At 40.2% G+C, this 12,264-nt stretch overlaps 2 protein-coding genes across 3 annotated transcripts in view; both read left to right on the top strand.

The window, feature by feature from the left end:
- iars1 (isoleucyl-tRNA synthetase 1) overlaps positions 1 to 12,264 on the top strand; it is a 70,529-nt gene that overhangs the window by 16,335 nt on the left and 41,930 nt on the right. For both annotated transcript variants that reach the window (XM_034680664.1, XM_034680657.1), the window contains exons 11-13: positions 1,008 to 1,130; positions 8,440 to 8,531; positions 10,029 to 10,127. In XM_034680664.1, the coding sequence (XP_034536555.1) occupies positions 1,008 to 1,130; positions 8,440 to 8,531; positions 10,029 to 10,127 (314 nt within the window). The remainder of the gene's footprint in view (positions 1 to 1,007; positions 1,131 to 8,439; positions 8,532 to 10,028; positions 10,128 to 12,264) is intronic.
- On the top strand, positions 1,375 to 4,727 carry LOC117810735 (desmin-like). The gene has a single exon (XM_034680672.1). The coding sequence runs from the start codon at positions 2,689 to 2,691 to the stop codon at positions 3,823 to 3,825; it is 1,137 nt and encodes a 378-aa protein (XP_034536563.1). The 5' UTR covers positions 1,375 to 2,688; the 3' UTR covers positions 3,826 to 4,727.

The raw sequence follows: 12,264 nt of genomic DNA, 5'->3' as shown, positions 1-12,264 counted from the left end.
CTAATGGACGACTAAGACAAAGGCCAAGAGGTGGAATTGAGGTGGGCCTTTACCCTCCCAGCAAATAGCTACTGCATGCCGTCAGTCAAATCAGTTGCGTCCCTAATTATGCAAATGTATGCACAACTCTTAGCCTATCATCTATCACCACATATCTCCAGCATACAATGCTGTTTTGAAACACGTTTCTCCAACGTACAATGCTGTTTTGAATTCTGTACACAAGGGATAATGTGACCCCAACTAACCACAGACGACCCATGACCTGAACGACTCTACTAACAACCCCATGTGACTACTATTAGCACGCAAACAACTGTTAGAGGCTTTTATTACATTAATTTTTTTTGAGATGCTTGATTCTGATTGGTCAATACCCCTTGACAGCCCCTTGCCTACAGTTGTTAACTTTCACTAATATGAGCAACAGCAGTGGCAAACTGATCACACGTCATGTCAAATAATTTCGCAGACCAGAGTTCTGGCACATTTTGTCCAGTTGCCTTTTCAGATCAAGCATGAATTACCATGATGTATGACCTCGATGAAGACTGGGAATCTTCACAGAAAACTCTTAGCCTTAAAACAATCAAAATGGAACAAAATAAATGAGATGAGGAACAGGTTTTGAACCATGTTGTTGTAACATGTTTTACTCTGCTATCAAAATTAGCTTTTCAACATGGTTGTTGATGGAGCCTCAAGTGGACACTCAAGGAACTGCAACTGCTACTTAAGAATTGGCTTATTTTTTTCCACACTGTATGTTACTGCTTGAGTTATACCTGAAGTAACATGCTGCCATGCATGGCTTTTAATAATTAGGACTGCAACTGACAATTCATTTCATTTTGATGAGTCAGATATTTATCTTTTTAATTAATCCATTCATTAACAAACAATCCCAATGCTATGATCTGTGTTTTCTTTTGCTCTGAAATGTTTGTGACTCAGTATAAAGTGGATGATATAAAAACCTCTTACTCTGTTTGTTATTTCCTCCGTAGGATGATTACAGGGTGTGCACAGAATTCAACATCATCCAGAGGGACCAGGCTCCTATCTGCCCTGTGGACGCCTCGGGCTGCTTCACTTCAGAGGTCACTGACTTCGCAGGACAGTACGTCAAAGTGAGTGACACATCAAACATTTACATGTAGATTAGGTAAGCAGACATCTCAGGCTTTCTATCCCTGGAAAAGGCCAGTGGCATCATGATACATGAGTAAAATCATCACTGGCGTTAATACATGGTTAATTTCACAACTTCATTTCTCTCTGCCTGTGCTCTCACTCTTATTTGTCCTCCTTTTCCCTCTGTTGATTTATTTTCATTGGGATTTTTGTCTTTTCTTCCTATATATTTGTACTAAAGGGCCAGGAGCAAAAAAAAGACTTATTTTTAATGAAATTAACTCATTTTCTCTACTTTTGTGATTTATTATAAATGTTTCTCTAGTTTCATTAAATACATATAATAATGTCTAGAGACCGTTTTAAGGACTGAGAGATCCATCTTAATGAAAACATTTCTGCAGAACATTTCACTCAAGTAACAGAACAAGGCATTTGTTTGTAATCCCCTTCAGTCTATTTGCTTTTACAAATGATATCCGCTTCATCACACGTGTCAAGTGGCCTATTTCATCAATAGACAAATATGGTTGTCCGTTCTTTGAAAAACCAACCACCTCGATCGGCTTTCGCAAGAAATGTCAGCAAACTGCAAAAACCATACCGCCGATTTTGCGTTTCTCCACTCATGAGATAGCATCTCTTCCTACACCTCTTTTACGGACATTTTTCAAGTGGGCAAACTCTTGCAAGACTACGCTCGTAACATTTTGCCCCTCTTCTCCATGTGTATTTCAGCAAATCAGGGTGCAGTTCATCTATCACGTGTCTTGATGTCATAGACATCTTTTGAAATACGTCTCATATGTCTCAGAGTCTTGTTGGCAGAAGAAGAAAAGTTTCTGATTGTCAGTCACTGGCCTGAGCCAACAAACATAAACTTTTACAGCCCCAGGCCATCGAGCCATCGAGGCATACTAATATCTGAGTACTCAGACTTTTATTTTTACTGTTCTGTATATTCTTGTTTTATAACCTATATCAGAAAAGAAAATAGGATTGAGAAAACACATTTTAGATAATCTCTAATGTGAAATATATTGTGTTACATGTATGATTTATTCCTTGATTAGGGGGAGTTGAGGAAATCAGTGTCAGAGCAGTTTCACAAAGTTGTGTGGCAAACATGCAGCCAAAGCACAACGTCACTGTTTACTAGTGCACTGTGTGCCCTCTTCCTCCCTGTCATACCAAAATTCATTATCATCCTAAGTGGATAGTGAGTGAAAAATAGCAGTCATGCATGATCTGATCACTATTTCACATCCTGGCGTAAAGGCCAGGGAGTGGAGTTGACCCTCCTCTAGCACTGACAGTACAGCGTTAGCTAATAAGGAGCGTGCAGCATCAGGCCGCTGGATGACTGTCATAATCCACTTTTGAAATATGTTAAAACGAGGCGTGAGTTTCTAGACTGTCTGAGACATTCTTTATTGCCGCATAAAAACTCCGATGTGATCTGAGGGCGCGACAGTCGCCACTCGAGCCCCACACAAAGAAGTTGAGCGACCAGCTGTTCCTCCGTAATAGAAAAGACAAATCTATATTCTCAAGATGAGAGCTGCTTCTTACACCCAGAAGAGCCTGCAGGTAAGCGGCTCAAACAGCAGGGTAAGGGTTCAGAGCCCATCGCCCTCCCGGTGCCGTGGATCCTCATACGACAGCCGTGGTCGCTCTGGTTATCGTGGCACTGCTGTTGAGTTGGGCACAGAGATCCACCAGCAACATGCCAATGAGAAAGAGGAGATGCAGGAGCTCAATGTCAAGTTTGCAGGCTACATCGAGAAGGTCCAGGCGCTTGAGCAGAGAAATGCTGCCCTTCAAGCTGAACTGGCTGCACTGCAGGGCCGCTACAAGGGAGGCCCCACAGGCATCGGAGAGGAGTATGAGCTCAAGTTTAAAGAGGTGCGTGAGCTGATTGAGACCCTGACCAATGAGAAGGGAGCTGCTGATATTGAGCGTGGTTACATCGAAGAAGAGGTTGAAGTGTGGAGACTAAAGCTGGAGGAGGAACTGGCTCTCAAAGAAGAGGCTGAAATGATCCTGACGGAGTTCCGCCAGGATGTGGACAATGCCACACTCCAGAAAGCCGAGCTGGAGAAGCGCATAGAGCAACTGGTGGCCGAGATAGAGTTCCTCAAGAAGCTGCATGACGAAGAGGTGGCTGACATCATGAAGCAGATCGAGGACTCAAAGATTACAGCAGAGCTGGACGGCGATCGGCCTGACCTTGCTGCCTATCTACGTAATATGCGCGCAGAAATTGAAGCTGTCGCTGCTCGCAATGTCCAGGAAGCTGAGAAGTGGTACAAGGGCAAGTTTGACACCCTCAAAGAGCACGCAGGCAAACACGAGGAGCATATGAAGACCATGAAAGACGAGATCTCGAGCTTCCACAACCAAGTGACAGATCTGCAGAACCAGATCGATGGGTTGAGAGCTCGTAACGCAGCCCTGGAGCAGCAGCTGGAGGACATGGAGATGTCCCACATGGATAAGGTGGGGACCTTTGAGGGTGTCATTGCTCAGCTGGAGGCCCAGCTCTGCGAAACCAAACTGGAGATGACCAAGTATCTACAAGACTACCAGGAACTACTGCACATTAAGCTCAAGCTGGATGCTGAAATCGCCACCTATAGGAAGCTGCTGGAAGGGGAGGAGGTGAGGCTGGGGATCGCCAAAGATGCCTAAAGGTCTTTGACGGGTGGAGTCAACAACGGCAACGGAAGAGACCTGCAGAACATCGAGGAGAGGAAACATCGGCTAATTCTACTTAAGACTCAAGAATATTCCCCGTCTTTCCTGAATGTACCCTCTTTACTCCAAGGGCTGGGTATTGTTAAACCTTTCAATTGATCAGCGCTGAGATAGAAAATTGTAGTTCTTTGGTGGCTTTTAGAAATGACATCCAGTGAGTCTCACGAGTAAACTTTCCTAAAAGGTTTGATTCAAATCAGAACTTATCTGATCAAAATTTGTTGTCATGATTCTGCATTTCAGAGTCTTAGTTCCTTGGTACTGCAGACACATTTTGCTCAGTACTTAAAAAAAATAAATAAAGGACCACAATACACAGCCCTACTTCCCCATTACTCACCCTACCTGACCCCATTATCCTTACCTCTCTGCTAACAATGCTTGCTTCCAAATTCCTCTTCCTGTTCATTTTTTACATCATTTCAAAACAACCTCCCTTCTCCTTCTTGTGCCTTTCCCTAACCAGTTCAACCCTGTCACTCCCTGTCATCCTCACCCCCCTTCCCTGATCTGGTTTCATCACAGCCCTCAGGTCTCCTCGGTCATACCCTTTTCCTTTCGTCTTTTCTTACGAACTCTTTCACCCCCCCCTTTCCCTGCCAAACCAGACACACTGTTGTCTGTCACTTGCCTTTCTTTGTCATAGTGAGACTGCTTCTTGTGATCCAACTTTAGAATCTCACCTTCTTCTAAAGCAGACAGATATCATCAGTATTGTGACTGGTCTGGATTGCCCTTTGATTATCCCTAACGTTTTGACAAGAGAGACATGTATTGACCAATTCCACTAATGTTGACCAACTGTAACTTAATAAAGATTGAAGTGAGTGCAAACAAAATAATGCATTGATTGTTTTTCTTCAACATTTATGATTTCTCTTTCTCAACAGTCTACTTTTTGTCTCCGTCATATCTTGTTTTCTCTGTCTGCCCCCCATCCACCTCTTTAAACTCATTTAATTTACAAAAACTGCTGAAAACACTCCCTGAATCAGACCCAGAAAATTAGAATTATTTTAGTACTTTGCGTGTTGCAAAGGGGGAGAAACACTAAATGTGCCACTAAGGAATAAAATTGCTCATCCTCAGGGTTCTGTTTTCCCCATCCTCATGCTGGCGTTGTTCAAAATAATTACAGAAAACACATACCAGATTTGGAGACAGTAACTCTGTAGGGTAATTATCCTCAGTGACAGAGATTCAGAAAAGACTCACAAATATGTGTTAGTAACGTTGAAACATGTCAAGTATACCTTGTTTATACTCAATTGGCCAGATGGGGAAATAGGCTTGTTCCATCAATGAGTTAGAGTGGGAGATTCAAAGAGTCTCCACATCACAGGTGTTCTTTTCATGTTTTTAATGAGCTGAGGTCAGAGCGGAACAACATTGACTCTGAGCTCAGAAAGTTAAGAACACTTCTTTCTACAAAGAGATCACAACCAACCGTCTGCCTCCACGCACCTTGCTGAAAAATTATGAGCGCCATGTGAACTGCACCATAATCAGGGTTCAGAGGGAGATGAAATACTGTGATGAGGTGCAGGCGTGATTGCATATAAGATTGTTTGCCATAAACAATAAGCCGAATGACCAAACAGGCTATTTCTCCTGAACTGTGTGATGAAATTTATCACCGCAGTGAGAGCAGATCATGACCTTGGCTGTCACCTTGTTTTTTTCTTAAAGCATCAAACCAGGATGTGTTCAGTGATCCATGCTTTCCTGTTTCAAAGAGAATATCTATTACATTTTTTCATCCTTTTATACTAAAAGAATTACAAATTGATGAAGAAACAATAGGACTATTGATGTTCTGCCATGCTCTAGCCAAAGCTGATACGCTGCAGATGATACAGAAGAGTGTTGCCATAATGATGTAAGCCTGCTTATTCAAAATTTACATCAAATCAAACTGAACATTCCCATTGAAATAACGTTAGATAAGGTGAACAGGACTTCTGAGGAGATATTTATGTTGGTATTTCTATCCTCATTCTCACCTTTTTAAACATACAGTAGATGAGGTGACTTTTAACATTTGAAAGAAGAAAAAGAAGATATACTTTATTAACCCCTAAGGGTAAATTTTTTTGCTCTGGTGTTGAATCATGGTATGCAAACAGGCTGAAATACACACACACATGCACAAACAGGATCCATACAGGCATAAATGGAGTGTGTGAGGGGGCTTGCACAGGGATGAGCGCCCCTAGCAGTTGGGGGGTTCAGTGCCTTTCTCAAGGGCACCTCAGTAGCACCAAGGATGTGAACTGGCACCTCTCCAGCTTACCAGCCCTTTTTCCTAACTTGGTCTGTCACAGGACTTGACCTGGCAACCCTCTGGTTCACTTTCAGGTACTTTAGAATGATTGTAAAGGCATCGTAGAGATACACCCACCAGTTCTTCTGCTGTTGCCTGGATAACAGGACTGGATCTTGGTCCACTTTTCCCTACCAGGCTGTGAAAGCAGCTTGAGTAACTGTCAGTGCTTCCCAACTCACAAGACTAGCCATTTACTAATTTAGTATGCTAACAGAAACTAATGTTTTTGCCTCTTTGGCAACAGGCTTAAAGAAAGTGTACTGGTTTTTGGCGCTGCTATTATTATACACAATAATAAAGGTTTGCAAAATAAACATAATAGATTTGAACTGTAAACTACTCCAGCTACTGCTGTGCTTGTAAATGTTATGAATATTTAGTGTTACAGAATTCTGGGAATTTTCGAAGGAGGAATTGTATTACTATTGAAGGGAAATATTGTGTAGTATCCTAAATGAATCACTCTTAATTGAGATAATTTCAATGATGCATAATATGCTGTGGCATCATCAAAAAGTAATTCATTCCATAGCAGCGCTAAATTTATGGCAGAATGTATAATTAACACGGGGCATGCAGATATGTCCCATACTGTTAGAGATATGAGTTAATATATGCAGGTACTAATTGTAAGTGTAAAACATAATGGGCTATGGAATTAAGAAAACATGAATACTTTAACAAGATTTGCTCCATGAAAGAAGTGTTTCAGTATAGGCCAGAGTAAATAGGGTCACTGGTGGCAAGTACTGTTTTATAATTAACATGATTAAAAGAAATTGATGAAAAAATATTGTGGAATGTGAAACAGCTTCAGGTCATGTGATGTACTGGAATTATAAATAGAAAATGTTGGTGACAAATTTTGCTTTGTATTGGGATGAACTATCCTTTCATACATTTTTTAATTACATTAAAATATTTTTTTATTACATAGGAAAGAAATTCTGAATATGAAATTCTAATGATTTTACACAGACATAAACAAGTCTCCCTCTTTAAAGGTGACATATCACCATTAGGTCCCCAAAACATGTCTTTAAAGTTTATGCTCAAAAAAACACTTTGAAATCAGATTTTGGCATGCCTGAAAAGCCCTCTTCTTCCGCCCTCCTCAGAACAGTCTGTTTTCCCTCTGACCACGCCCCTTCAGGAAGTGGATGTGGCCTCGGCTCTCCAGCACTTTGATCTAATGTTTACATGTTGGCTGAATATACACGGCTGCTCACAGTTAGCGTTACTTCAACCTTCTGAATCTGATCCAGAATCTGATCCTGACGGAGAGGCGCCTGCAGCAGGACCTTTCTGAAGGATTGGTCACAGATTTAGTGTTTCTTGTTGTTTTATTTATCAGTATGTAGACGTGTGTCTTGGTACACAGCTACGAGAATGTAGCTATGTGGCCATGCTAACTAGCGCTAGCACTTATCCATGATAAATAAAAATCATCCACTAGATCTTCAAATCTGCAGATGTGGGGAGTAAAACCGACCTCTGCCAGAAAGGCAGCAGGACCTTTCTGAAGGATTGGTCACAGATTTTGTGTTTCTTGTTGTTTTATTTGTCAGTATGTCGACGTGTGTCTTGGTACACAGCTACAGCTACGACGTGTAGCTATGTAGCTATGCTAACTAGCGCTACCACCTTTCCATGGAAAATAAAAATCATCCACTAGATCTTCAAATCTGCAGACGTGGGGAGTAAAACCGACCTTTGTGTTTATTAAGACAGCCTACAACTAGCATACCTCCCTCCTAAGCTCCTTGTTAGCACACATTTGTGCAGGCATTGAAAAACAGAGGAGGAGTTGAGTTGTATTTTATACAGTCTATGGGCTGAACAAGCTCCGAGCTCTGACTCCATTACAGACCGGATATTGTTGTGACGTAACAAAAACACGGAAGTCTGAAACGGCTCATTTCACACACATTTACAGAAAGGTGTAGAAACAAAACAGGGGCAGAATGGATTTTTTCATTTTCGGGGGGTTTGTAGACATGCCAGGGAAACATATTTCAGGTAGAGAACCATTAAAAAGTCAATTTTGCATGATATGTCACCTTTAAAAGAAACTTAACACCAGCTGATAATCCTGTTCATCCTGTTGTCACAGTTGCAACATTGTGAACAAAGTCTGTAGTAAACAGAAATCTAAGGCTGAGTGTTTCTCTTATAAATCGAGTTTATTAATCGTGTCTGTTGTCATTTTTGTTCTCTTTTAGGATGCTGACAAGAACATCATCAAGTGGATGAAGGAGAATGGCCGACTTGTCAACGCCAGCAGTTTCAAACATAGTTACCCCTTCTGTTGGAGGTGAGATGTGCCAGGATTAAACAGCTTCAACTGTTGTAAAATAAACCCACCTGCCAAAGATCAGGGCTAGAGATTATGGATGTAAGGCCTGTGAAAATTAAATTTTTAAATTTAAATTTTCTCCATCAATACAGACAGCTTTATGCAGTGGTAGAAGAAACATTGTAGCAGAGGTCAAAGAGTAAAGAAGAGTAAAGTGTTTTAAAGCAGATGTCTGATGTCAGTCTGTGTCCGTGCCTCCCTCAGGAGCATCTGTGTAGGGCATCAAATAGAGTTTTTGTGGTCTGCGCTGAATCAATTCACAAGGACAATGTCAGTGTGGTGACATGCACATAACCCGTCAAGGTCCAACAATATCACATCTGAACCGACAGGCACATGGAGACCCACAGACACACACCTACTTTGTAATTCACTCTCTATCTTGTAGCAGCTGCAGGCTGACTTTGGAAGGATTAATTAACCCAGTAAAAATGCAGAGATGTGCTCTTTGAGCCAGAAGAACACATGGAGGTAGAGATGAAACTGTTGTCAGCCATGGTGAAGGCAGCCGTGCTTCAGTTCAGCAAAGTATACTCTTGAAACCACTGGGAGGTGGCTAAAGTACAAAGGTAAAAAGTTCAGGTCTGTTTACAAAAACCTGCTAGCAAAGCTTCCAACCAGTGAATAAGATGATTGTAAATTGTAAAGATGGAGTCAGCAGCCATACGAGCAACCCAGGAGGTTGAACAGTGGCACAGATGGGCATCTTAACATTAACAATCATATGAAGATATGTAGTAGGTTTATGTTAATACAAGGTTGACTGCATATTAGCATGCTAAAAGCAACACATGGCATATACTGATTCATAACAAAATATCTGAAGAAATAATGATACAAAGGAGAAGGTCAGTATAGATTGTTGCCTAATTACATGCCATAACTAATGAATGGGATCAAAAGTTATTATTATGGCTGTCAAACGATACATTTCTAAAAATTGAGATTAATTGCATTTTTAATTGCCTATTTAGAATTCCATTATTTTTGCGTTTCAAAGCAGTTTTTCCGTTATTATTATTAGTTCTTTCAGTTCATAATTTTAAAACTCTTACCAGCCAACTTAAACATGAGCTATGTGTTTGTTGCATCAGATTCAGAAGATGTTTTTACAGTGATTTTTTCTTTTTGCATCAATATTAATGCATTGATGCCATGAATACACTTTCATGGTAATCTATCCAACAGTTAGGGGTATTTTAGCATGAAACCAGAGTTGTAGATAAACAGAGAAACAATCCCCCCCTCCCGGACCCATGTATTCACCACTGGTAAAAAAAACGCCACCATTAAACATGATTGACAGCAGGATAAAATGAATCAAAACACACAGTATATAAAAGGAAACAACAATAAGAAGCTTCAAAGTTAGAAATAAATAACTTGTTCTTTCAGACACTTGATTTTCTGGTGCAGCATCTTGATGTTTTGTGTTGTGTGAAATTGTACTTTTAGGTCAGACACACCCCTGATCTACAAAGCAGTCCCCAGCTGGTTTGTCCGTGTGGAGCACATGGTGGACAAACTTCTGGATAACAACGGCAAGTGCTACTGGTAAGTTCTGAAACAAGTGTGACTTAGCTTAGTGCAAAGTGACAGTGACTTGGTGGCTGCTGCCATCTTGCCAAACAAGTAGCCTAAAATAACTTTCCTGGCACAAGAGATAAGCAGTGGCAGTCCCAGAACAATTACAGCTGCCATCCTGCAGAACCACATTAGGTTACTTGTGGTCTTGTCCCTGCAGGATGGCCATGTATCAGTGGGACATATAAGGAGAAATAGGCTTTAAAATGCAAGTTGCAGGCAGAATTTCCCTAATTTTTCATTAAACAGAGTCAAAGTCCTCATCAAAGCATTGCATTACGATGCACATGGGACATTAGCATGATGCTAATTGTAGTGGCAGAACGTGAAGAAAAAGTAAGCGTCAGCATGATGGCTTTGTTAAGTGGTATTACCCCTGGTGCTCCCAGTGCTCTTTTCTGAGCCACAGTAGCTGCCTCTGGTAATGGGACTGTCAAACTGAGATGAATGACTAGCCGCTAGGAAGGTGAAGACGCAGAGACACACATGTTCAAATGAACCGGCAGGAACACACACATGCACACACATTACTCTAAAGGTTGTATTACTTATCTTAGGAGTACTATTCTTCTATGTTATAGAGCATAGTATGCTTTTTAAAGTCAATTTGAGTATGTGAGGGTCTGTTTTGCATTATTCTGGATAGAAGACGGCATCTTTTTTTTAATTTGTATTTTTTGCAATAATGTGCCTATTACTTGACATGTAAAACACAATTTTATGATTCTTTTATTATTTTAATTATTGTATTATATGTTTTATTGTATAAATTAGCATGAAATAATAAAAAAGAGATATTCACATTTTATAAGCTTTATCAAGTTATATTGCACTTTTTTGTTTATGTTTATCAAGTTGATTTCTGCTGACCTGTTAATCATAGTTTTTTTATTAACTCTTCAGCAGAATGCAAAGAAATATAAGATATTTTTTAGCTAGTGAAACAGCTCAAGGGACTGTGTTTGTAAAAATAGTATAAGATGTTAAATTCCTCATCTTTTAGTTATACGTTGAGTTGTTATGTCTGAAGAAAAAACACATGCATCCATAATTCCTCCCTGTGTCTGTGTGACTGAGCACTGAGGGTGATGATCTTAAGCAGCTTTCTAATTAAGCTTATTCTGCAAACATAATTATTAGATTTTTTTTAAAAGAAGATCCTTTTTCTTTTTTGATTAGGCTCCACTTTCACACTTTGCGTCTTGGTCACTGGAAAATTGTCGCTCTGCCAGTGAGAGTTGCCAGCTCATCAGCAACTTAAAAAAAACGTGAAATCCTTGCAGAGTTCAGTACCTCTATATAGAAGTTCATGTTAGCTGATGAGAGACTTAAGAGAATCCTTCAGAAAGCAAAGTGCTAGTTACCATATTCTCAAAGTGATTTGTTCATTTTATCTCTCTTTACTCTCAGGGTGCAGTGGGTAGACTCAGGCTGAGTATCTATTGAGAGAGCTCAGACTGATTTCTCCAGATGTCTGTCTGCTTGAATAAATTAAGGACAAAATTAATGAGCGTTCTCAAGGGGAGCAGGGTTTTAAAGCCCAAAGTGCAGGAGGCTTGGTCACTGGTGCATGAAGTTTCTTGGTTATAAGTGAGGAGGAAATATGGAGTTGATGGATAGGTCCTGAAATTACTCAGGGTACAATGAGGCAGGAATCTTTTTTTGTCCATCTTTATCTGACTTTTTTGTAAATGCCAAATCTTGATAGAGATTTTTGGTCCTTTAATTCAGAATCCAAATTTCACGGTCAGATTAGAGCTGCAGGGAATAGATTTGATAAGCTGTAGCCATCTAGCTAAAGTTAGCTTCAGCTGAAATTGGTTAACAAACTACTTCCAGTTTTCTTATTTAAGTATTTTAAGCTGGGTCATTTAAATCAGGAACCCTGAATAAAAGTCCTTAAATTGCACTCCGTGGTTGCTTATGTGATGCTGCTAAATGACTGAGGATGAAGCTGAGTATCACAGGCTTCCTCAGTCAATGATCCCTTTTAACAGAAATAGGGATTTCGATATTTAGTGTATATCTAGTTTTATTAGTATGGCATCACTTTTTTATAACATAACTCTTTTTAACTGTTTAGTTTGTTTCACGTTTTGCAATACGA

The sequence above is a fragment of the Notolabrus celidotus genome, chromosome 1 (genome assembly GCF_009762535.1).
Source record: "Notolabrus celidotus isolate fNotCel1 chromosome 1, fNotCel1.pri, whole genome shotgun sequence".
NCBI lineage: Eukaryota > Metazoa > Chordata > Actinopteri > Labriformes > Labridae > Notolabrus > Notolabrus celidotus.
This window is presented reverse-complemented; position numbering and strand designations above follow the sequence as displayed.